The following is a 24518-nucleotide window of genomic DNA, read 5'->3' on the forward strand; positions in this document are numbered from 1 at the left end:
GTTAAACTTTGGATATCTAAGTGTAAATAATGCTAATTTTAAAAGTAACTACGATTTGGAGGGTGCAAGCGGAAAAGGCAAAAAGAAGGGGGAAAAAAGAAAAAGAAAAAAAAATGAAGCTCCTAAGACGGTGCTATATGAAATAACCTATTTCAGGTTGGGCTTATTAACAAAAGTTTTATCACTCTAAAACCCTAGAAATATACACCTTTCTCTCTCTCTTACCTCGTCGTCTCTGCTTCGCCTCCTTCGATGGGCAGAAATCTCGAAGTATCCATGGCGCATCGCGACGAAGCAGACGACCTCGAGATCCCAACCAACGAGAAGAATCACGATAAGAAATCAAAGAAAGAGAAGAAGAAGAAGCGCAAAAACAACGAGGAATCAGTCAACGGCGAGCCCGCCGCTGACCAAACCCTTACCCTAGATTCTACAGCTAACGAAGAATCAAAATCTAAGAAGAATAAGAAGAAGAGAGAATCTACTGAATCGGAGCTTGAACCCTCGGAAGACTCCGAGAAAAAGAAGAAGAAGAAGAAGAAAGAGAAGGATTTGAGTGGCGCAGAAGAAGAGGGGATTAATGGTGTTGAAGGAGTGAAGGGAGTGGTGGTGACCGGAAAAGATACTAAGGATTCCAAGTACAAAGCTTTGGATTCATTCTCGGATTCGGGTCTTTCGGCTGAGGTTCTCGCTTGCTGCAAGAATTTCAGCAAGCCGTCGCCGATTCAGGCGAATTCTTGGCCCTTTTTGCTTAATGGTCGGGATTTGATCGGCATTGCGGCAACGGGGTCAGGTAAAATTGATGGTCTTACATCTCGTTTGGATGGAGTTTAATGAATGAAAGTTAAAAGTGAAATTTTAATTTTACCTTGTTTGGGAGTTTTTTTTAGGGGATAGAGGATGGAATGGAAGATTAAATTTTCTTCCATTTTCCTCCCCTCCAATTGGGGGTAGAGGATGGAATGGAAACCATGTAAAATTTTAGAATGTGATAGGACAATTATATTCTTATGACATTAAAATCAATGGCTAAAATATACTCTCATCCAATATGTAAGGATATTTATATAACTTTGTATATATTCACTTCACTTCTCTCCTCTTTATTGGAACTTAAACTTACTTCCGTTTTCCCTTATTTACTAAACTCCCAAACAACATTTTATATTTTAACTTTCATTCCCTACCTTTCCTTTTTATTATTTTAACTTTCTGTTCCTTCCCTTGGTAAACTCCCAAACGAAGCATAAATTGTTTTGACAATGTGTTTTGTTAATTTTTTCTACAATTGGTTATTTTTTTGATCTGAAATTTGTTCAAAATTTTAGCTTTTGACTTAGTTCAGTATTTCCAGCTGATAATATGTCTTCCCCCCCCCTGAAATTAGAGTAAGACAGCTGTCTTCTTACTGGGGTTTTGGATGTCTTCTAATTGACTGCCCTATTGTCAATTTCTTGCTATGCGTCATAGCTCATGTTGTAGTACTTAAAAGTAGTGAGAATATTGATCTTTTCATATATAGACATATGGGAACTACTATCATTTAACCCATAGCCTTGAAACTTGTCTCTCAATAGTAGTAGGTGGTTGTTTCTATGTTATGTTATAATGTTTCTATCCAGTTCTCCAGTTCTGGTTCTTTGTGTTGCAGCGATGATAGTAGTAAACTATGTCATTTAGTTCACAGCCGACCATGTTGTTTCTTTTTGTATGCAAAGCACACATACATTCAAACCAAGTATTTCCTTCTATGTTACTCATAGTTAATGTATGTATTATAGGCAAGACTCTAGCATTTGGTGTTCCGGCCCTCGTGCATATCTTGCAGAAAGATGACAAAAAAACATCAAAGAAAGCAGTTCCACGTTGCCTGGTACTATCACCTACAAGAGAGTTAGCTCAGCAGGTACGTCTAATCATTTTCGGTTGAATATTTTTGTTCCTACATGGAAAAGCGGGGGTGTTTAATACTTCTTTATGTGGCAACTAGAAAAGGATGCAGAAATTTAAACAAGCATCCCGTAGTTGAAGTATGAATATAATGGCCTCCCTATGTTGAATAGAGCACTAAGTTGTCGTAGATATGTTTTATGGCTATGTGCAAATATTTCACATGTTTAATCTCCACAAAACTAGTTTAGAAGTCTCTGGGTTGGATGGACAACTTGGAGTATGTTCAAATAGCTCCATATTTTCACCTGTGTGAAATACCACATGAGCAGGCTAAGACAATGTATACCCATAAAGCCATGCTGGATGAATGTTTAAAAGCATGCATCTGCCAGTTAAGACTGATATAAGTTTTTTGTTAAAATAAATTGGTATAAGCTTTGGTGCTGGAGTCAATTAGAATGTGCTCTTACACCAAATATTCCAAATCAATGTGGGGTTTTGGATGATAGGGCTCTTGTTTACACGTCAAGTCTATCCATATTATACAATACAGAGGTTATAGTACAATCTGGTTTACTTCAATGCTACATTCAATGCTACAGGCAATAGCCTAGGTCCCAATCCTTTACTTATTCCTGGGTGAATATTCATTTTTATATAACGGTTTATTTCAATATAAGTGATTTGTATGTAATCCTGGAATAATGATTTGATCGGAAGCGACACATTTCTTTTCACATAAATCCTGTAATTGTTATTCCTTCATTCATAGAGTTTGCTTTAAACTGGTATACGTTTCTGATATGAAGTTCACTTTGATGACAGATTGCAGATGTCTTATGTGATGCTGGGTCTCCTTGTGGCATCAAATCAGTTTGTTTGTATGGTGGGACCAAAAAGGAGCCGCAGATATCTGCTCTGAAGTCAGGAGTTGTAAGATACCTATGAATGTTATCCTGCATTCGTTGTTGGTGCTCCTTCATTAATTTCTAAGATAATTGCATCTTATTATCCCTTCACTTTAAATTTGTGCATATTCTCATTCTCCCATTTGATCATTGTATGAAAGCTTCAGTCTGTCAATAGCTATGGCAAGTTTAACCATAAACTATCAAGTACTCCCTCTGGTCGATTTTGGATGATGTTTAAGGCTCACACAAACTATTAAGAAATTCATGCTACTTTTCAACTAAACCAAAATCTGTAAACTTTGGTTGCATACTTCTTTATTTGTCAATCTCATTGGTAGCACTTTTGTTAACTTTAGTACTTGTGAAGGATGGAGTGGTAAAATAGTCAATAGATTAGCATTGACTCCCAAGTGTTACTCTTATTGTTAAAAAGCCATAAGAATGAGCTCATTATTCATTTTTATCTATGAACTGAACTGCTTATTTAAATATAAAGTACTCCCTCCTTTATACATTTTATAAATATTTGTCTGTACTGGATTAACTAACTTATGCTTTTTATCAACCAAATGCATCATAACGTGAACTTGTAGAGTCCTATAACTAATATGTAAAATATAAATAATAATTGTCTTAAAATTTGTAAGATATATTTAGAGGATCGATTCTTTGCCATGACTTACTGTTCATGGGTTCTTTGTTATGTTGCAAGTTCCTCGACTTTGGTTGTAAAAACGTTATGCTGAAACGTTAGACATGTCATTTTGGGTTGATTTCTGCAGAAAAGGTCTCAGATTCAACGTAACATTCTTTTGCATTTTTGTCTGATCTACATTAACCTTCACATGATTTAAAAAATGTGTCAATGTGTTCTTATAATCCTGGAATGGCTATCTAATATTTTTTGTTTCTTTATGTTGTTGAATTAGGTGGGGGATGGTACATTGTAAGTAGGGCCCCCCACGTGCTAGTGGGCCATTGCACTTTGCTATGGGGTTTGAACTGACTATCCTATATGATGGATTATTTACAATTTGTTGAAATCATTCCAAAATAAAGTTTGGGTTACAACTTACAAGCTCAGGAACTATGTGGCTTTAATATTTCCTATTTTGCAACACAGATATTTAATCGATTGTTCAAGTTTAGAACCCTTAGGTATGTTCCTTTTAGCAGCTTACCTATATACAGTGTTACCTCTTCAGGGTTAGAACTGAATGTTCTATACAAAGAATAATTTCCCATCCCTTCTTAACCCTGCTGTGGTCAAGTTTGGCTCTTAAAATTTAGGCGGCATATTCTTTTTTATGGTTTTATATCTATAACTGTATATAGACACACACACACACACACAACCATTGAACGACCTATGATCATTGCAGCACTTTATGCTTAATATATCTATGATTGTATATTTGTATAGATAATATCTATTTGTTGTGATATGAGTGCGATAAATGATTATAGGTTTTTGCAGCTGAAATAAATTCTTACTTCCTCTGATGTCATTTGTTCTCTTGCTCTTCTCAGGACATAGTTATTGGGACCCCTGGACGAATGAAGGATCTTATTGAAATGGGCATTTGCCGTTTGAAAGATGTGTCTTTTGTGGTGAGTGATTTTTGTTCTTCAGTATGCTCATTGATCCCCAACAATAGCTTAATGTGATTTCAGAGGCCTGCATATGTTTCCATATTTTTATTGGCAATACTTTCCTGACTCAGATCTTCCATCTTTTATCTCTTATAACCTTGTTTTTTTTAATAGCAAAGCTAGCATCCAGGGATAAGCAAATATAGATTTAATGACAACATCCTTCACATTTTTTTATATTTTGAAATATACACATTCCATGCGTTGATGGGAAACAATTTTTGGGCTTAGAAATCATTCATATTGTTAATTTTACTTCTTGATTTTTTTCAAGAAAGGCTGCCTAGGATATACTTAAAACTACACTTCAATCACGGTCTTTAAGACAGTTTAGGAGAAGGTGAAAAGAAAGGAGACGAAACAGGAAAGAGAGAAAGTGAGACCTTACCCCTAGTAAACTGACTCAAGTCATCTCTGTGCTTTTTTATGTCATTGATTTAAGCCTTGAAAGGCTTTATATTTAAACGAGAGCATCAAACCAAAATGAATACAACCTAATCTCTAATAATATCTAATCTGATAATGTAAGATTTTACTGGTTACACCATTATGTTTATATGAACAGCTACAGCAGTGCCAAGTTGATCTTGGACCCATGAAATGTGAGCGAGCTACTCTAACTAGCCTAAGATTAAGTTTGCAAATAAACCTTGAGACGAGAAATTAATTCTAATTACTAAATAGAACCCTAACTAAACTTTAGCTACATTAATTCATTTTCCCTCAGTGTAAATCTCGCCCTTAGCATGCTGCATGTATCTCGAGGAATCCTCATCCCTTTCTCCAGTATAGGATCTTGACAATCTGATATGAAAGCTAATGAGTATTCTTCTGGTTGTGTGAATATGTTGAACCCATGACATCATTAACCCACAGAGAAGCTTTAAATTTCACTGGAAGCATCTAGGAGTTGCATCTGAATCACAAAACCTTTTTGGGCAGGTTCATTAGTGGGCATGGCATATGAATGGAGATGACAATAAGATGAGTTCTGGGATAGGGAGCATTTGAAGCTTTCATTTCTCATATAGTCATATTCCATTATCGATTGTATCGACTTTAAAAGGATGTCACCATGAAGTGGATAGATTTACTCAGACTATGGTGGCAGATTATTTGGCAACAATTCACTTGAAGATGGGAGAAACAATTGGCTTGAAGATTGCTTCAATAATTATCAAAAGTAGTTGATGATATCATGATAGTAGCTTGAGTGATTGAATCTACCTAGGAACAATAGAAAGTGTGTTACCTTCTAATGACATAATGTAAGACACTGATCCATTTGTGCTTCAGGTCATTGAAAATTTTAGACTAACATGTTCGATCTTCTATGCGGATCTGTTCTAGTATGGTGAGTTTCTCTTCATAGTTCAGTGGCTAGAAATTTTTATCTAGTTGTTAGAATATGTTCTTTTATTTACTGAATTACTTTCCAAGTGGATTAGGAGTCTTGATAGTTTCTTCCAGTTATCATACTATATCTGAAAGTTTGACTCCAGATAATACAAATAATGTTGATTCCAGTACATGGTGAAACCTGGTATCCTTTGTATGTATATATCAGAAATACTATATTTCCGCATCATGTCTGCTTATGTCAAAGTTACTAAATGATGTAATGGTGAATTTTTTATTTTCCTCAATCAAAAGATGTGTATATATCCAAATGATGATTAGATTATTGTAACCGGTGAAATTTTTTTTTACTAATTTGTAGTCTATAATGAAGAAAAACCTGAGTACTACATCATCCTTTGTATTTGTTTCTCAGGCATGCATTTTGTTTATTGCTTATCCATGCTGCTGAAGCACAATAATTTGTTTATTGTTACTTTCTGCAGTTGTACTAAACACTAAACTTATAACTTATACTCATCTGTAGATTCTTGATGAAGCAGATCGAATGCTTGACATGGGATTTGAACCTGAAGTTCGCTCCATACTGAGCCAAACATCCTCTGGTTTGTAGAAGCTATTATTTGTCAAATGCAAGTTATTACGCATGCTATCGCGGGTTTGAAAAAATGTTTTTGGTTGCTGAGCTTTAATTGGTCATAATTTAATTAACATGGCTAGTATAAGTTTGCGCTACTGTTTTCTTTGTAAACTGGATACGTAAGGTCACCGAAGGTGGTGCTTAAAAATTAGAAGTCCCTCATTTACATCTTTATTGGAAAACAAAGTTTATTCTTATTCATGTTTGCATGCATATTTATTTCCAGTTTCAAGCATCATTATTCTCTCACATTAAGTTAGACTGATGGTTCAAAGAGCTATCCATTCCAGGGACCTGGTGACTAGCTTTCTGTGTACATGCTTTATTTTCCTTCTTCCTTAATTTTCTCCCTGTTGACCTCATATCACTTTAAAAGGCGTTGCAGTATTTGAGTACTTATTTACTGTATGCAAAGTTGAGTGTCATTTGAGCTTATAATTTGTTATATTTGTGCAGTTCGTCAGATGGTTATGTTCAGTGCAACTTGGCCTCTAGCTGTTCATCAGTTAGCCCAAGAATTTATGGATCCAAACCCTGTTAAGGTTTGTGTCTTTGTTTTGTTTAACCTTCAACTTTATGTATTTTACATTATGACTGTTTATTATAGGTTGTTGTGGGATCAGAGGATCTTGCAGCTAATCATGATGTGATGCAAATAGTAGAGGTATGTCTCTATATGATCAACTGGAAGTGAACTTAAAAGAGATTGAAGAAAAGAAGGCTATTTCTTATGAAGAAATATTTTATAAGTTTCTATACACTACTGCTTACTTTGTGCAACTTTTGTTCAAATATCTCTCCCATTTTAGGTCTTGGATGACCGATCACGAGATTCGCGTTTAGTTGCGTTGCTTGAAAAATATCACCAATCTCAAAGGTAGGCACTGCAGTGTATTTTCCTGTTTCACAATTAGGATTTATATGAATATTCCTCGCATTTGTAATAAAACTTTGTCATGTTCTAAGTTCAAGGAATCATTGTGCATTATATACATCGTGTTCACCATAAAGGCACCATTCTAGTGGTCAAGGCAATGGAATCTTATGAAGTCAAACCCAGTTGGTAGTAGACAAATAGGTTTGGGCCTTTTGGCCTTTCAGCTGGAGGGACTAGAATATGCTAACTGGGATTTGATGGATGGCTAACATGTTCAAACTAAATCAGTAAATTAAAATTAGTTATATTATCATTCAATGGTATTGATTATGTGGGAAATTGATTTTTCAAATGTTCTCCAATTGCATGCATAGGTTAAAAGTTAAAGTTGGTAAAGAGGAAGAGAGTAACTGTTGACTAACGGTCTGAACCAAAAAAAGTAAAGCCTTCCTGTAGTGACCATGACTCATGTTGTTACTTCAGCTTATTTAGAAGGAGAATACACCCTTTAAGTTGTTGCGAAGTATCTTATGTCCAAATCCTAGTTTGGAGAGTTATAAATGTCTCTTTTTGCCAGAGAACATTGAGAAAGGTACTTTAGGCAAATACTTTTGTCCATCTTCGAGTAGGTTATTCGCAGAAGTTTCAGCAATACTTATCCTAAAAAGTATCAAATCAGAGGGGAACCTAGAATATAATGATGTTCTAAAGTAGGGTATAGCCTAACCCCATCAGGGCCATTAATATGTTTTGAGCATGTGGCTATCAGAATATCTAACACCACACTTCGCTTAAAAGTGTCAGCATAAATATAGGACTAGAATAGTGATGAACTTGTTTTTTGTTTTTTCCTTTTTTTTTTTTGGGGGGGGGGGGGGAATTTGGTGGGCCATATGGCTGCCCAAGGGAGTTGAACAACAAATTAAAGAAACAACAAAATATTTGTTTGCTATTATTATTAGACAAGTTACCACTATTACTATTATTTTGATGATGATGATGACTCACCTCATTAGACAAGTTGCTTTCAGCGATGGAAGCTTTGTGCCTGAATCCCCTTCCTTCGTATGCAAACTTGATTAGCAGTACCTATATCACGTGTCGTATAGTGTATACATATCTTTCATGTGGCTCATATGTAACCTGATCTAACCATAAGAATTACTGGAGAGGAAAATTTTATTACAATTGCTCTAATATTATCTGACGGCCTCCACCAAATATTTGATGGTGATGTAGACTTAAAATGTGAAAACATAAATTTATGCATTTTGTTATGCTATCGTCATCATACTGTGCTGATCTACTTTACATTTTCATGGGTCTGGAGCAGGAACAGAGTCCTGGTTTTTGTCCTGTACAAGAGGGAAGCTGCTCGTGTTGAGAATATGCTTCAGAAAAGGTATACACATCAGAATTTATCCTAAATTTCCATTGTCAGTTTTAACCAATCAAACTAAATTTTCCATTATGTCATGTTGCTGAAAACCAACTTCATGCTAATTTTCACCACAATAAACTGTTGAGATAAAGCCCAACATGACAGGACAAAGGCTCTCTCATTGTTCAAGGAAGGAAAATGTCCTTTGATGATTGCCACTGATGTAGCTTCTCGAGGATTGGATATACCCGATGTCGAAGTGGTTATCAACTACAGTTTTCCTCTAACTACTGAGGATTATGTGCATAGGATTGGGAGAACAGGACGTGCTGGTAAGAAGGGAGTTGCACACACCTTCTTCATGCAGGAAAATAAGGTACTGCATATGTATGGACTTATGTTTTACTATGTAAATTATAGTCACGGAAATTTTTTTTTCTCATGTGATCTTTCTTTCAATCTAGGGTCTTGCTGGAGAACTCGTGAATGTTCTCCGAGAAGCTGGGCAGGTTATTCCTGCATCCCTTACTAAATTTGGTACCCATGTGAAGAAAAAGGTACAAATTTTATATAAATATCATATGAGCCTGTCTTTTAGCAAAAATATTGATTGTAAAATCTGTTGAGATATAAACCATGTACGTAGCGACTACCTAATAAAATTGTGACAGCTCTGGTATGGGTCAAAGCTCAAAAAGATCTTTAGTCTGTACCTTATTCACATAGGTGCCTCTAGTAGTATCAATGCTAAAACATAAACTTTTATTTCTTCCATTGAGTTGAAACTCAGTAGTGTACATAGATTGAAGTTTATTCCTTTAATATCGATCTTCAGTTCAAGAAAGTGACCTATTTAATAAGACATTCTCTTCTGTGATTTTGAAAATACCTTTGCACGTCTTGGGCACAAGTGAACTTCTGGTAGCATGATGAGAGAATCTGTAGCTCATATTCTGAAGTCATTTTTTGCTAGAACTTAAATGCAAATTTTGTCCAATAAAAACCTCCCAACATAAACGAGTGATGGTGATTAAATCCCATGCATAGGGTACATCGATCTTGATTTGGAGGCAAATTAAAAGCAGATCTGATATTTGCTGAAGTTGGTACTCAAAGTCTTGCTTTCTATTTGACATTTATCCTTGTTTATGTTGAGTAATCTGCTAAATTGTGTTCCTTGCAGGAATCCAAGCTATATGGAGCCCATTTCAAAGAGATTACAGCTGATGCTCCAAAGTCGACGAAGATCACTTTTGCTGATTCAGATGACGAGTAAGTGTCCTAATGTTTTTGGGCCCGGCTATGAAGAACATGTGGAATTTGAATGGGATCCGATCATTGCCCCGAAGCGTTTGGGGTTGTAGGTGACTGTTTTATCCAAATATTTATACTAGATTTTGGGTAGGTATTTAATTTTATATGACTCAACTGTCAAGAAGCTGTTGAGATGTAAGGTATATAGATGAAGCAGATGGTCTATTCTTTTGAAATTTTTTAGTTATGTAGCCATTAGTATTATGGGTTCCTATCTAGTTATATGTTTTGTGCAAGAAACACAGATTGTAATGAATTCAAGATTGTCATAAATTATGAAGATTTTTTGCGCTATTGTTGATGTTGCATATACTCTCTTCTGACATATGAGGGCAGAAAAGCTAGAAATCCACGAAGTGTATGTTGCAACTTGCAAAAGTGGAAAAGTAATTGGAATTTAATGGGATTTATTTATTATTTGATACATATTGGCTTATTATTTTTGTACTCTGTTTAGTATATAATTGAGCAGTGATCATTATTTTTAGGGATTTCTCGACTAATACTCTCGTCTTTTATTTAGTTGGATAAGAGTACGCCACCTTATATTTTCCTAAAATTATTCCTCTTGGTTCTCTATTGTTCGTATGAGCGGAGGGAAGAAATTGAACCTGAACGTTAATAAACAGTGATGATGGCTTTTCATGCTAGGAGTCTTTTGGCAATTTATCCATTTACGTGGTTGTAACTGTAAATTTGTACTTTCTTCTTATCAGGTCTACAATATCACCTGCTCCTAACCTTTATGCGTATTTGCACCACGTGCCATTGCTGCGTGGCCTCTTTATAATAAGAGGAAAAATTCTCCAAGGGCCCAAAATATGGGACCAATAGGGGGGACAAGTGAGGTGTGTCCCCCTCCTATTGGACAATGAGTTGGCCATCATTAATAATGGCCAACTCATTATCCAATAGGAGGGGGACACCTCACTTGTCCCCTTTATTGGTCCCATATTTTGGGTCCCTGTAGCAAGGGGTTGCGCTAAAGGCACTTAAATGTTCTATTGTTTCCTAACCTTCACCAGAGCTTAGTTTGGTAAGGGGTTTGAGGAGAGAAGGTGAGGTGATGGAAGATATAATGAGGTGGAGCCGGGGAGGGATAGACAATTTTTTAAACCTTTATATTTACCGTGTGTTTGGGAGTTTACTAATGGTGTGTTTGGGAGTTTACTTAGGGCTTGTTTGGATTGAGGGGAATGAGGGTGAAGGGAAGTTAGGGGAACCATTCACCTCCATTCACCTTGTTTGGGAACACTTAGGAGATGAAGTTAATTCACCTCCATTCACCTTGGTTCACCCCCTAATAGTATAAAAATTGTTACCCCCCAAATTGGGGTGTAACCAAGGGGAAGGGAATTCCCTTCCCTTCCCTTCCTTTCCCTTCCCTTCCCTTCACTCAGTTTCCCTTAACTTCCCTTCACCCCCTACGAATCCAAACAGGCCCTAAGGGAAGGGAAGGAAAGGTAAACAACGGGAAGGGAAGGGAAGGGAAGGGAAGGGAAGAGAATTGTAATATGTTGTTTGGGAGTTGAGTAAGGTGAATGAAGGTGAAAGGAAGTAAATATATGTAAATTTACATAAATGACTTTATACTAATAACACATCAACCCTTTTATTTATTTTGATGGGGGTAAGAATGTCATTACACCCATTTACCCTCCTTTACCCTCCTCTACCGCCCAAATCGGGGGGGAAAGAAAACCAAGCAATTTTACCATCCTTTCCCCTTCCTTCCTCCTCTCTACCCTCCTTAAAAAAACTCCCAAACAAGGTGAAAGCCTCATTTCTCTTCCCCTCCCCCTCTCTACCCTCCATCCAAACAGGGCATTAGTTGAAGGGGAAGGAAGGATAGATGCATGCTTTTACGGTTTATTTTCTCTCTTCTCTTGTATCCTTTCAATTAAGAGGAATTCTTGTCAATTTAGCTTTTTAGTTCATTTTGTGTTGTCCTTCCCTCCCATCCCGTCCCCTCCCCTCTCTACCTCCCCCTCTAAAAACTCCCTACCAAAGGCAAATCTTATTTTTATCCCTCTCATGCGTTTTCATTCTCTCCTACCAAACCAAACATTAAATATCCTAAATTGTAAAAGTAGTATTTTAATACCTTTAGATATAAAAAATAACACTTTAATATCCTAAGTTGTAAAAAATTAACACTTAAATACCCTATTATTTTATCACTTTTACACTTAAATATTCTAAATTGTAAAAAGTAACAATTTAATATATTAAGTTATAAGAAAGTATAGTACTTAATATACTAAGTTAAAAAGTGACACATTTTATTAGTTGTTAAAACAATTTCCTAAATATGTCCAATGAAAATTAACAAAAATATTAATTTACTATTTTTACAATTTAAAATATTTTTTTTATAAATTAAAATATTTAAGTGTTATGTTAGTAAAACAATACCTTGTCTGACTGTCGTTCAGCGACACCATAAAAAAAATAAAAATAAACATAAAAATAAAAAATAAAAATAAAAAGCCTTTCATCTCAGTAGGGGTGATGTCCAATGAAAATTAACAAAAATATTAATTTACTATTTTTACAATTTAAAATATTTTTTTTATAAATTAAAATATTTAAGTGTTATGTTAGTAAAACAATACCTTGTCTGACTGTCGTTCAGCGACACCATAAAAAAAATAAAAATAAACATAAAAATAAAAAATAAAAATAAAAAGCCTTTCATCTCAGTAGGGGTGCTCTCTACTACTCTCTTATACAATCTTATACTATCTCATACTAATATACTATCCTATAATCTTTTGTATTTTCTAATACTTCCAACAAATGGCTTCTGGGTCTGATTATGAAGAGCAACATGCAACTCCTACCGATCCAGAGATGAGTCCTCCTACAACAACTCCTCATCCTACCGGTGTTAATCCTGAATCTGGTGGCGACGAATCTACGGCACCAAGAGCTCCAAAAAGGCCGAGGTCTGATGTATGGAATTTTTTTGAGAAGATAGACGTCACCAAGGATGAACACGGTAGGATCATCTCTCAGAATGCGAAATGTGCGTTGTGCGGCCAGATATTCAAAGCTCATCATAAGAGCGGCACCAACCATCTCAAACGGCATATTGAAAAACACAACAAAGGCCAAAATCTACAAGGTGATATCCGGCAGTCTATGCTTTCCCAATCATCCTCTTCAGGTACCCTCGGCAGTTGGAATTATGACGCTGCCCGAGCCCGGAAATGCGTAATCAGGTTTATTGTTCTTAAAAACCTTCCTTTTAAATTAGTAGAAGATGATGAATTTGAAGATTTATTTAGAGATGGTTTTTATCCTGCATTTACAAAATTTTCTCGTCAAACCTGTCAACGTGATATTTTAAAATATTATGTTGAGGAACAGGGAAAAATAATTTCTTATTTTAAAAATTTAAACTGCAAATTTTCTTTAACTTCTGATATTTGGTCATCTAGAGTGCAAACTGGTTATTTATGTATAACAGCACACTGGATTGATGAAAGTTGGAAAATGTTTAAAAGAGTTGTTTCTTTTATTGCAATTGAAGAGTCACACACTGGTATTAATGTTGCAAATTTAATTGTTGAAGAACTTATGAAACTAGAAATTGATCAAAGAATATTTACTCTTTCACTAGATAATGCAAGTAATAATAATGTAGCTGTTGATTTTCTGAAAATAACTTTGTCATTGCCATGTCATGGTGAGCTTTTTCATGTTAGATGTATCTGTCATATTTTAAATTTAATTGTTCAAAGTGCATTTTCTGAAATTAAACCCATGATAGAAAAAGTTAGAACAGTTACTAATATGCATAATGCTTCTGAAATGAGAATTAAAAGATGGAAACAATGTTGTAAAAGAAAAAATTATAAGCCTAGACTAATTCCAAAAGATGTTGACCATAGGTGGAATTCCACCTATGCAATGTTATCTGTAGCAATAGAATATAAAGAAATTATAAATGATTTTATAAATTTTTATGCTTCTAGTTCTAGCTCTGGTAGTGCTTATGGAATAACTGAAGATGAATGGACAGTTATATGTAAATTAAATGAGATGTTACAAGTTTTTTATGATGCTACTATGTTATTATCTGGTTGTTATTATCCAACTATTACTTTAGCTGCTTTACAAATTTTAAATATTCAAAAAAATTTTACAAAATATCGTATGGATGATATTTTTGGAAGTATAATTTTTGAAATGGAGAGTAAATTTAATAAGTATTTTAGGCCTATTCCTCATATTTTTGGTATTGGTGTTCTTATTGATCCATGCTTGAAGGAAATTGGCCTTCGAAGTTTGTTACAATCATTGTATGGTGGACAGATTATAGACTTAGATGATGGATCCACCCTTACTGCTACTACTCATTATTTAGCTATTAGAAATTATTTTCAAACCTTATATGATGAGTATGCAGCTAGATATGGTGTAGCTACACAACAGTCTTCAGCTTCGGCACCTTCAGCTTCGAGCACAGGTCGAGGTAAAAGTGTAAGTTTTGATAGGTATGCAATGGTAGCTGAACTAACTGGTGGATCTGGAACTTCATCAGGATTAGATGTTTCTGAAATAGATGAATATTTTTCTGCTTCTTTAGTTAGATGTCAAGGAAATGCTTTAGATATTTTGCAATGGTGGAAAGTATATGGATCAGTTTCATATCCTATACTTTCCACCATGGTTCGTGACTTACTATCAGTGCAGGTTTCGACTGTAGCCTCGGAATCCGCTTTCAGCACAGCAGGACGTTTGATCGACGACCACAGGACATGCTTAGATCCGTATACTGTACAAGCGGTGATGTGCTTACAGGATTGGTGGAGATACGAGAAGCGAACACAAGGCATCGAACGGATTGCTATGATTGAAGATAAATTTGAAGAGTTGGGACTAGCAGATAGATATAATGATTAGATAATATTCATAAAATTGTAATTTTCTTTTCTTAGCTTTAAATTTGAATTAAATTATTTCGAAAAAAGTTGCAAATGATAGTGATATGGGTGAGTAGGTGCCAACCTAGTTGGGATGTACTCATATATTGTGATGCGACGAATTTCGAAATAAATTTATACTTGTAAAGGATTTGTAAAGGATTTACCGATTATTAATAAAGAAGTTATTTTTATCATTTTTTGTACTTGTAATTTATGTCATTTCATTTCAAGCTATTAATTAAATTTATGACATTTTTTATAATAATTTATGGTTTATGGTTTTGTTAAAATTTAAAAAAAAAACAAAAAAAATTTCTAAAAAAATCAAACCGGGCCGGCCCGGTGTCCGGCCCGCTCAGGCCCGGGCCCGAGTCCGGGCTTGGATTTTGCCCGGCCCGGGCCCGGTTTTCCGGGCCGGGCCGGGCCGGGCCGGCCCGGATGGACAGCCCTACATCTCAGGCTCAGAACAAAGCAACAAGGCAAATAATAAAAAAGCAACAAGGTCAGAGCGACGGCCATGGCGTCCCGAAGAGTGACGAGCCTTCTCAGAACCCTAGATTCCCTCCGTGGCCCTGGAAACATTAGGGCTTTCAATTCTCTCGTCAGCAGCCACACCGCCAAATGGATGCAGGTAAGCCCTTCATCTCTTCTCAGATTTAGGGTTTGGTCGATTGAAGTGGGGCTAGTTTCTTATCGAATCACTGCAGACCGATTCTGTTTCTTTTAGTCTGTATTGAATCGTTCCTATATAAAAGCCAGTTAATGGTGTGGTTTCGCGTAGACCAATAAAAATTCTTGACATTTCGAAGGAAGTTAAAGAGAGATCGCGAATTCGTCACCGCTTTATTTTCCTTCCCACCTTACTCTGGGAGCTAAAACATCCCCGTCTATTTAGAGGGTGTTTGTTTCACCAAAATTACATTTGTTATGGATTATAAGTTTTGGGATCAAACAATGAGTTTTTTTTGTATTTTGGGATTCCATATATGTTGTTTGTTTTAAGAAAACTTTTAGAATGTTGAATCCCAAAAGTGCAAAAAGTGCCCAATTTTTAGAATTTGTCGAATCCTCTCAATTAGAGAGGATTTTGACAAATCCCATAAATGGTGCGCTTACCTCTCAATTGGAGAGGATTTGACAAATCTCAATTTTATCTTTTTATGGGAGTTAACCTCACCAAGATATCATATTCATCATATTACAAAATTTTTGTATTTGGTAATGCTACAATTTGGGCTTGAAACAAACAAAATATTACAAATTGTAGTATTCCAAATCCCAAAATATTAATGAAACAAACAACATTTTAGAAATCCCAACTCATAACAAAACACCTATGGATTTCAAATCCCATGGTGAAATCCATATCCTAAAATTATAGGATTTGAAACAAACACCCCCTTAAGAATTCATGGTAGGAGCTGCCGCATAAATTTAATCCGAGATGTTGACGCGGGCGGGGCTTTTAATAAACTCCAAAACAACGATATATTTATGATTTAACAGAGAGAATATTAACCTGTTGTACTGTTTTTTCAAGAGCCTTTCGCCTGCTATTTATCTTATCGATCAAATTTACTTTTCCCCTGTGTTTTCAGGTTAAGAACTTTCGGTTGTATGTTCCTGGGCAATCAATTAATTTGTTGTTTATATCACCTGTTGAGATGTCAATTCGACGATGGGGTTCCCTAAACTACGATCCTGTTGAGATATCCTATCTAGTGCACTTAATGGTTTCTCTTGATCATGCACAAAACATATCAATTACTTCTCCCATTCATAAACAACTAAAGCTACCTCAACTTCATATGGTTATTGTGCTCGATTTCCTATTATATCCTAGATAAAGGAGTGGGGTTGTTTCAGATAGGTAACAGCCGGCATGAAACTCAGTAGGGGACATTAGATCAATCAACGAAAATGAATTGATGACCCATCCTGAAATGAATCATCTGCTTGGTGGCAAGATCATCCTTACCTCCTCCCTTTTTTCTTGTTAATTTACATTGCTGCATTCACATTATTAAATTTCAATTTAGTAGAAGTATTTTGATACATCCATCCAATAGCTACTCCCTCATGATGACCTCGTCTTGAAATGAGTAAGCTAGTTGGAGGAAATATCAGCCTTACCTCCTTTGCCTTGCCTCTTTTTTGCCTTTTTAATTTACATTGTTTCATTCTCATTATGAACTTTCAAATTAATATAAGTTTTTTGATGTTTCCACCCAACAACTATTCTCATAAATATATGTCCTGTAATATAAACAAGATTGATTGATTACGGCCCTAGTTAGAACATTACCTATCTTCATAATTAGTAGCCAAAAAAAAGCATCTAAGAAATGTTTGCTTGTTCAATACATTTTTTATTTCCTAAATCTTAAAGAGAGAATTTTTCTTGAGCTTCCAACTCTTGTACATCTAATTTCAGTTACTCTCTGTTTTGATATCTAAAAATGATTCTGAAAAGGCATACCTGACCATAATTTTTTTTGCTATGCCATTTCCCATCATTCACTTTGGTAATGTCCCTTTACTCAGATAATAAATGAAATTATTCAAATCGGTACAGTGTCCACATTTCGGGAACTTGAAACTATATCAAATAAGGTTTCTTTTTTTTTTTCCAGTTTCAATTGAATCTTCTTTAAGATATAAAAAGAATAACAAGTTTGGGTAACCTGTTACCGTAATGTACATCCCAATATTTGGACCAGCCAGTCTATACTCCCAACAGAAACCAAGTATATGAGGCTGGATCGAGACTTAAGTAAACCTTATCGAGCTTCTCTCTTAATTTTTGACTTGGAAGTCCTTTCCTGTCTCCAGTCAACAAGAGTTGTTTTGGATAGCATCTGATGTCTAAATGAGACTAAATCTAACTTCAGCCAAAGTCTGGTTCCATTAAACTTCCACGATAATTTTTGTAATGGTGGTTCCGAAGATAATTACAGACTACAATTTCGTGACTGTTGTTGTTGATGTTGTGATAATGTGCAGTTAAAATCTGAATTGTTTGAAAAGTGATTGACAACTTTCAATCACAAGTAACTAAATCGTAAACTTGCATCAATGTTGGGATCAACAAGGGAAAAAATAAAACTCAGATATCCGGGAAAGGATCTTTAGTTTATTGAAGGAAATAAAAGGAAAGTTAAGGAAAGGAAGACCTTGGTCCTTTCTCTATTTTCGTAATTAAGGCTGTAGCCTGGCATCCAAAGTTTGGGTCAGTTTCTGGATCTTGGAAAGGAGAACCGAGAAGGTCCATATATTTCTGTAATTATGCATAACCTTATATAGTAATAACGTTTCTGGTAAAGTGAACTTTATTGTGTTTTACGTTGTGACTGAATCTAGATTGTCAAGTTGCATGCGGGTGAAGGTGAACAAACAAATACCAAGTGCGTAATGGATATAATCCTTTTCAATGCAGGACACGAGTAAGAAGTCTCCAATGGAGTTGATCAATGAAGTTCCACCAATAAAAGTTGAAGGGCGGATTGTGTCTTGTGAAGGAGGTAACTTGCCCATTTCTATCTTGAATGATCTCATCTTTTTTTTTTGTAATATTTATTTTTCGTATTTATTTTTTTAAATTTAATGTTATTCTGTTCATTTTTAACTGCAGACATTAATCCTGCCTTGGGCCATCCGATTGAGTTCATATGCCTTGATTTGAAGGACCCTGCTATCTGCAAATACTGTGGGCTTCGTTATGTCCAGCATGACCATCATCACTAAGAATGAGAATTGTTATGTTTCATGCGTGTGTTTAAGTTTGTATTCCTGCAGCCATCAGGATGAAAACTGTGCAACTTTGTTGTGGTTATGTAAACTCCTCTCATTTGATGTATTGATAGTATGTTTCATGAATAACTAATAATAACAGAAAAATTGTTGATCAAAATATTGAAAGTATTATTTACAAACTAGAAGTTCCTAGCACATCATTTTGCAGCTATCCCCTCTTTATTCTGTTTATATGCATACCATCTGAGAGCAAGTCCAGCAAGCTCCCAGTTAGGAGTCCTAGTCAGCAAGCTCTCAAGAGTTCTCAAGCATTTTAGTATAAAAAATTATAAAAATAAGTCTTGGGAGCATCTCCTTATTTTATGGAGCTCCAACAAGCTCCTAGTTAGGAGCTCCAATAATATCATAAAAACCCCTCTTCTATTTTAATTTTTTTACCCATTAATTTCAATTATATTTAAACCTCTTTTATTAACTTTCTAACCGTTGGATACAGCCTTCGAGGGAGCGCACACGGTCTTCGAAAAGATTACTGCGGTCTTCGAGGTAATCTATGGTCTTCGAGGGAACGCTCACGGTCTTCGAGGTAATCTACGGAATTCGAGGGAACGCTCACGGTCTTCGAGGTAGCTCGCGGTCTTCGAGGTTGGGCACTGACGCACCAACATATCCTCTTTATTATTTTCGTCGAAGATTCAGAATGACGCGTTCGTTATTCCTTCGAATCCACGACGCTGTCGTCGAACATGACAAGTACTTCGTCCAAAAGAGGAATGGTGCTGGACAGTTGGGACTATCTAACCTTCAAAAGATTACTGCAGCTATGCGGATGCTCGCATATGGAGCATCCGCTGACGCCGTTGACGACTACGTTCGGATCGGTAAAAGTACGTCGCTTGAGAGCGTGAAGAGGTTCGTTCGATCGATTATCAACATCTTTGGGGAGGAATACCTTCGTTCACCGACTAATGAAGACGTTGCACGCCTGCTCGAGGAAGGTTCACAACGAGGTTTTCCTGGTATGCTTGGGAGCATCAACTGCATGCACTGGATATAGAAGAACTATCCAACCGCCTGGCAAGGTATGTATACTGGGCATTTTCATGAACCTACAATTATTTTAGAGGCCGTAGCTCCAACCGCCTGGCAAGGTATGTATACTGGGCATTTTCATGAACCTACAATTATTTTAGAGGCCGTAGCTAGCAAAGATCTTTGGATATGGCATGCCTTCTTTTGGACTGCCGGGGCCTCACAATGACCTCAATGTTCTACACTGTTCACCAGTTTTCGCACAACTTACGGAGGGAAGAGCTTCACCGTGCAACTATATTGTTAATGGTCACGAGTACAATATGGGATACTATCTCGCCGACGGGATTTACCCAGAGTGGTCCACATTAGTGAAGACTATTCCAGCACCGCGAGGAAACAAGCATAAATACTTTGCTCAACAACAAGAGAGCGCAAGAAAAGATGTTGAGCGAGCTTTTGGCGTGTTGCAAGCTCGATTTGCGATTGTTCGTGGACCAGGACGTTTCTGGCAACCTAGTGTGCTGAAAGACATCATGACAACTTGCATCATAATACATAACATGATCGTTGAAGATGAACGAGATTGTCAATTGGACAACAACTTCGACTTTAATGATTCGATACCAGTCGTTGAACCTTCTCATGTGCGGACAGTACCTCTAACTGAGTTCATCCAAAATCATCATCGGATCAGGAACACGCAAACACACAAATCACTAAAGAATGAAAATCATCATCGGATCAGGAACACGCAAACACACAAATCACTAAAGAATGATTTGATCGAGCATCTGTGGCAGCTCAAGGGATCCATCGACGAGGATTAAGTTTCTTTATGTCTAATACTGTTAATTTCAGCAAAGAAGTTCGAGTTGTTGTACTACGCCAATTTTCTTTGCAATAAAGTAGTTGTTTTCATTAAATGCCAAAATTTTCAACTTCAAGTAGAATCATAAATCTAATACAAGATAATTAGGAAGAACTAATTAGGATGCGATGCGAGTACAATCATAAATCTAATACAAGATAATATATGATAATTAGGAAGAACCCTTAGACATCCACCTCTCCAATATCTCTGTCTGACGCATTTCAAAGTATTGTCGTTGAACTGAATTGAGTGTTGAGAGATCCATCTTCATGATATCGTCATCTTGTTTCTTCTGTTTTAGCTCTATTTTTTGATTGGTGGTTTCCTTCATCCACGCGAAAGCCTCTCCCATGATGGACTTAGCGGACTCAGAGTTTTCCACATTTTGTTTCCTCTTGAGCTTTGCCGCTTTCCTCCCTTCAGGCCTTGCTATAACATCATTCGAGTCAGTGTTCAACTCGATGGGGGTCGCTGGCATGGAATTGTTCGGTGAGGAATCAGAGTATGTGGTTCTTCTCGGCTGTGATCGAATCTTATTGTAAGTTTCCATTTGTTGGATCCACTTTTGATGATGACGTAACTCAACCCAGCAATGGTCAAACACGAATGGCTTACCATAAAGAGATTGGTATAATTCTTTTACTTCTGCAGTCTACACAAGAGTTAATTTTAGAATAATCAAACATAATTAAACATATTGAATCTGAACAAACATAATCAAACATAATTAAATATTTACCTGGTTAATAATTCCCGTACCAGATCTTTGTCTTCCTTCAATCTGAGCAACGCACCCACAAAACTTGTTCATGGACAATTGAATCGTTGACCAACGATGCATCATTTGGTTTGGTGTGCGGCTCGTTGGATCGGTGGAGTATAGGATAAAGTAGTCGTTAGCTCGGTGCCAAAACTTATCTTTGTGTTACCCCGTACCTTGGATGGCGTCTTAGCTCGTGTTCAGCCAAGCAGACACAAGAAGCTTATCGTCGTGGACAGTCCAATTTTCGGACCTGGTGTAAGCCTTCTTCTTCTTTGTGGTCGGTGTTTCTTGGGATGACACTTGTTGTGTTGCCGATGGCGAGAACTCGATGGGGTGACCTTCTTCTATGACTTCTGTATAGAACGACGATCCTTCACCGGTAAGGAGTTGTAAATAAAAGTTTTGGGAGGGATCCATGAGATTTGTAATTTGATAGGAAACTATAGAGTTTTTTTATGAGATAATTGAGAATTGAGAATTGAGAGTTGTGTGGAAATCTTTGTGTAGTGAATTGAGAATTTATAGATGATTTTTACTGTTCATGCCAGTTTTTTTCATCTCAACGGCTAAATTTTTCACTCAACGTCTTATTTTTAACGGCTCAATTCAACTCAACGTCTCAATTCAACTCAACATCTTATCTTCATTATATATATTATTTTATCAAAACAACAGACCCAAACCCCAAACCGAATTAAATCCCCAAACCCAAATCCTCTCCCGTAACCTTCAACCCCAAACCCCAAACCCCAAACCCTTCGGCTATGACGACCACAACCTCCTCTTCGCCTCGCGTTCCTCTTCGGCTACGACGGCCACAAGGTCTGGCTCCCCAATCTCTAGCCCTAAACCCCAAACCCCTTCCGAGCTCTGAAGCTCTCCACCGCCACGTAGGCACTGGAAGCGGCCTTGGGAGCGGTTAGGAGCTTGCTGGAGGGGGGGCTGCCAACTTCCACGGCCACGTCAGCCTTGAGAGCCTCCTTCAGAGCTTGCTGGACTTGCTCTGATACCGCTGGTAATTCCCTGGATAAGATTCTGTGAATTCCTAAGTTGGAAGACAAATTACGAGTATTGACAGCATGTTTCGATGCAAACCATTATCGTTTGCAATTTTAGTGTCAAAAATAAATTACTTTTGGTAATATACGTTTGTAGTAAATATGATTTTAAAATTGCCTATAGGCACCATGGTATATTTTTTGACTAAGTCTGAATAAACTCTCTCTCAAGCTCAATTGAGTTATTTAACTCACTAATGTTGCGTGCTTCTCTTATACGATCCATGGCAGCCCCCAACGACTAGCATTAATTTAAGGAGAATTTTTTTAAATACGTCACTTTGGCTAAATATTTAAGTGGCTAAATATTTAGCAAAACCGACTGTTTCATTAAATATTTAGCAAAACCGACCTCTTTTGGCCAGCTCATTAAAATCTGACCAAAAAGAGGTCAGTTTTGCTGAATCTGGTCTTTGAAACCCACGAGACTACTAGTCTCATGGGTTTTCTGAATAGTTTTCAGAAAATACATGGGACCAGTAGTCCCGTGCATTAGACAAAGACTTCGTCGCTGCTGCACAGCAAATCCATGAGACTAGTAGTCCTGTGAATTTGCTGGACAGACAAAAACATGCACAAAACATACACAGATCATACTTGCATGAATATATACCTCATATACATTGCTAAACATGCACAAAAATATAATAAATTGCATATGATGAATGTTAATATTTCAGTTCGAATGGCAAATAGAATAACAATTATTTGCTTATTCAATGAGAAACTGAGTGTTGGGATGAATAATATGCCTATATATAAGGGAGGATCTAGAAAAATATTCATGTTATCTAGAAACTGTAACTTTGATAGAATGATGGAGCAAATATACATAATTACTAGAATTAATCATGTGGAGTATGCCACTAAGATCTTCTGTAATTTTTTGATAAATGAAAAAAGAATAATTACTGTAGAGATCACTAATGATCAAGAACTGAGTGACATGATACAACTTGCAAAAAATCTCAATCGAGTTGTTCATTAATCATATTCCAATATCTGGTGTTGCTCAAGTTTCATATGCTCCTAAAGAGTTTTCTTGCATGCTTGACTTAGAAAATAACTCGAGCCAATTCTTTTCATCTCCAAGTGCCGTGCACTTAGAAAATGTCTCGTGTGCAATGATTCTTGACCCATACATGTAGGAATAAGTTACATAACTTATAACTTTTTTCTTTTAACTCACATATTATTTTTCATTGTTGTGCAGATAGGACCAAAGCTAGTCATGATTGATCATAGCCTCAGACATACACGTTGGCCACTTGAAAATGAGCATATGATTGCTTTGGTATCCCAAGCAGGTTTTCTCACATGCTCGAGACTATGGTCGATGAAACTTGATTAGACACTACTTTATGCACTGATGAATAGATGGAGGCCAGAGACTAACATGCTTCATCTACATGTCGGCAAGTCGACTATTACTCTCCAAGACGTAGCAGTAATCCTTGGTCTCCGCATTGATGGTCCTTGTGTTACATGGACATATAGAGATGTGTGGCTTCGAGTTTGTGATGAGTTGTCAGGAGTATCTCAAGAGTCATTGCTCGGGGGGTATATTAGATTGAAGTGGCTTCAAGAAAGTTTCACACACACCTGTAGCCAGCAGATGCATCCCAAGTTGTGATCCAGCAACATACTCGTGCATATATTTTGCACATGATCGGGACGCTTCTATTCCCCGATTCAAGTAAAGATAAAGTACATTTGAGGTAATATAATTATTCTCAATATTAACTATTTGTCATTTTTGCTAGATTATTACTAATTATTCATAAAATATGACTAAATGCATTTTTATTGTGATAGGTGGTTACCACTTCTTTGGGACTTCGACATGTGTGGGACATTATCATGGGGTAGTGTTGTTTTAGTATACCTATAAAGAGAAATGTCGAACGTTGTTTTTAAGCAAAATAAAGAGCTCAAGGGGTGTTTGACATTATTACAAGTTTGGGCATGGAAAGTTCGGTTTTGAAACCAAGAGACGCGAGTTTTAGATGGACAGATTCCACTGGGCTGCTGGTAAATAATTTTGGATCTAATTAAAGTATATTTTATTTTGAATTT

General features: G+C 36.5%; 4 protein-coding genes across 4 annotated transcripts; all 4 read left to right on the plus strand.

Moving 5' to 3' along the window:
• LOC109836976 (DEAD-box ATP-dependent RNA helicase 5) lies at window positions 201-10329 on the plus strand. The gene is given in 12 exon segments (XM_020405041.1): window positions 201-793; window positions 1782-1906; window positions 2719-2826; window positions 4335-4415; window positions 6343-6421; window positions 6913-6998; window positions 7064-7120; window positions 7266-7333; window positions 8667-8773; window positions 8861-9090; window positions 9179-9271; window positions 9898-10329. Coding segments are annotated over 12 exon segments (1668 nt in total). The 5' UTR covers window positions 201-252; the 3' UTR covers window positions 9991-10329.
• LOC109836977 (NADH dehydrogenase [ubiquinone] iron-sulfur protein 6, mitochondrial-like) lies at window positions 15436-18872 on the plus strand. Its single transcript, XM_020405042.1, has 3 exons — window positions 15436-15593; window positions 18399-18483; window positions 18594-18872. Exons 1-3 carry the CDS (start codon window positions 15480-15482, stop codon window positions 18704-18706), a joined length of 312 nt encoding a protein of 103 aa, XP_020260631.1. The 5' UTR covers window positions 15436-15479; the 3' UTR covers window positions 18707-18872.
• Window positions 19416-19772, plus strand: LOC109838364. The gene has a single exon (XM_020406815.1). The coding sequence runs from the start codon at window positions 19416-19418 to the stop codon at window positions 19770-19772; it is 357 nt and encodes a 118-aa protein (XP_020262404.1).
• LOC109838365 lies at window positions 19942-20577 on the plus strand. The gene has a single exon (XM_020406816.1). It carries the CDS (start codon window positions 19942-19944, stop codon window positions 20575-20577), a length of 636 nt encoding a protein of 211 aa, XP_020262405.1.

The sequence above is a fragment of the Asparagus officinalis genome, chromosome 4, assembly GCF_001876935.1.
Source record: "Asparagus officinalis chromosome 4, Aspof.V1, whole genome shotgun sequence".
Lineage (NCBI taxonomy): Eukaryota > Viridiplantae > Streptophyta > Magnoliopsida > Asparagales > Asparagaceae > Asparagus > Asparagus officinalis.

Bases quoted from the DNA above. Each gene is read 5' to 3' on its own strand.
- LOC109836977 (XM_020405042.1), top strand. From the start codon at position 15,480: ATGGCGTCCCGAAGAGTGACGAGCCTTCTCAGAACCCTAGATTCCCTC. The intron at 15,594-18,398 runs GTAAGCCCTTCA...TTTTCAATGCAG, and splicing joins ACACCGCCAAATGGATGCAG to GACACGAGTAAGAAGTCTCC. The intron at 18,484-18,593 runs GTAACTTGCCCA...TTTTAACTGCAG, and splicing joins GATTGTGTCTTGTGAAGGAG to ACATTAATCCTGCCTTGGGC.
- LOC109838364 (XM_020406815.1), top strand. From the start codon at position 19,416: ATGACGCGTTCGTTATTCCTTCGAATCCACGACGCTGTCGTCGAACAT.
- LOC109838365 (XM_020406816.1), top strand. From the start codon at position 19,942: ATGCCTTCTTTTGGACTGCCGGGGCCTCACAATGACCTCAATGTTCTA.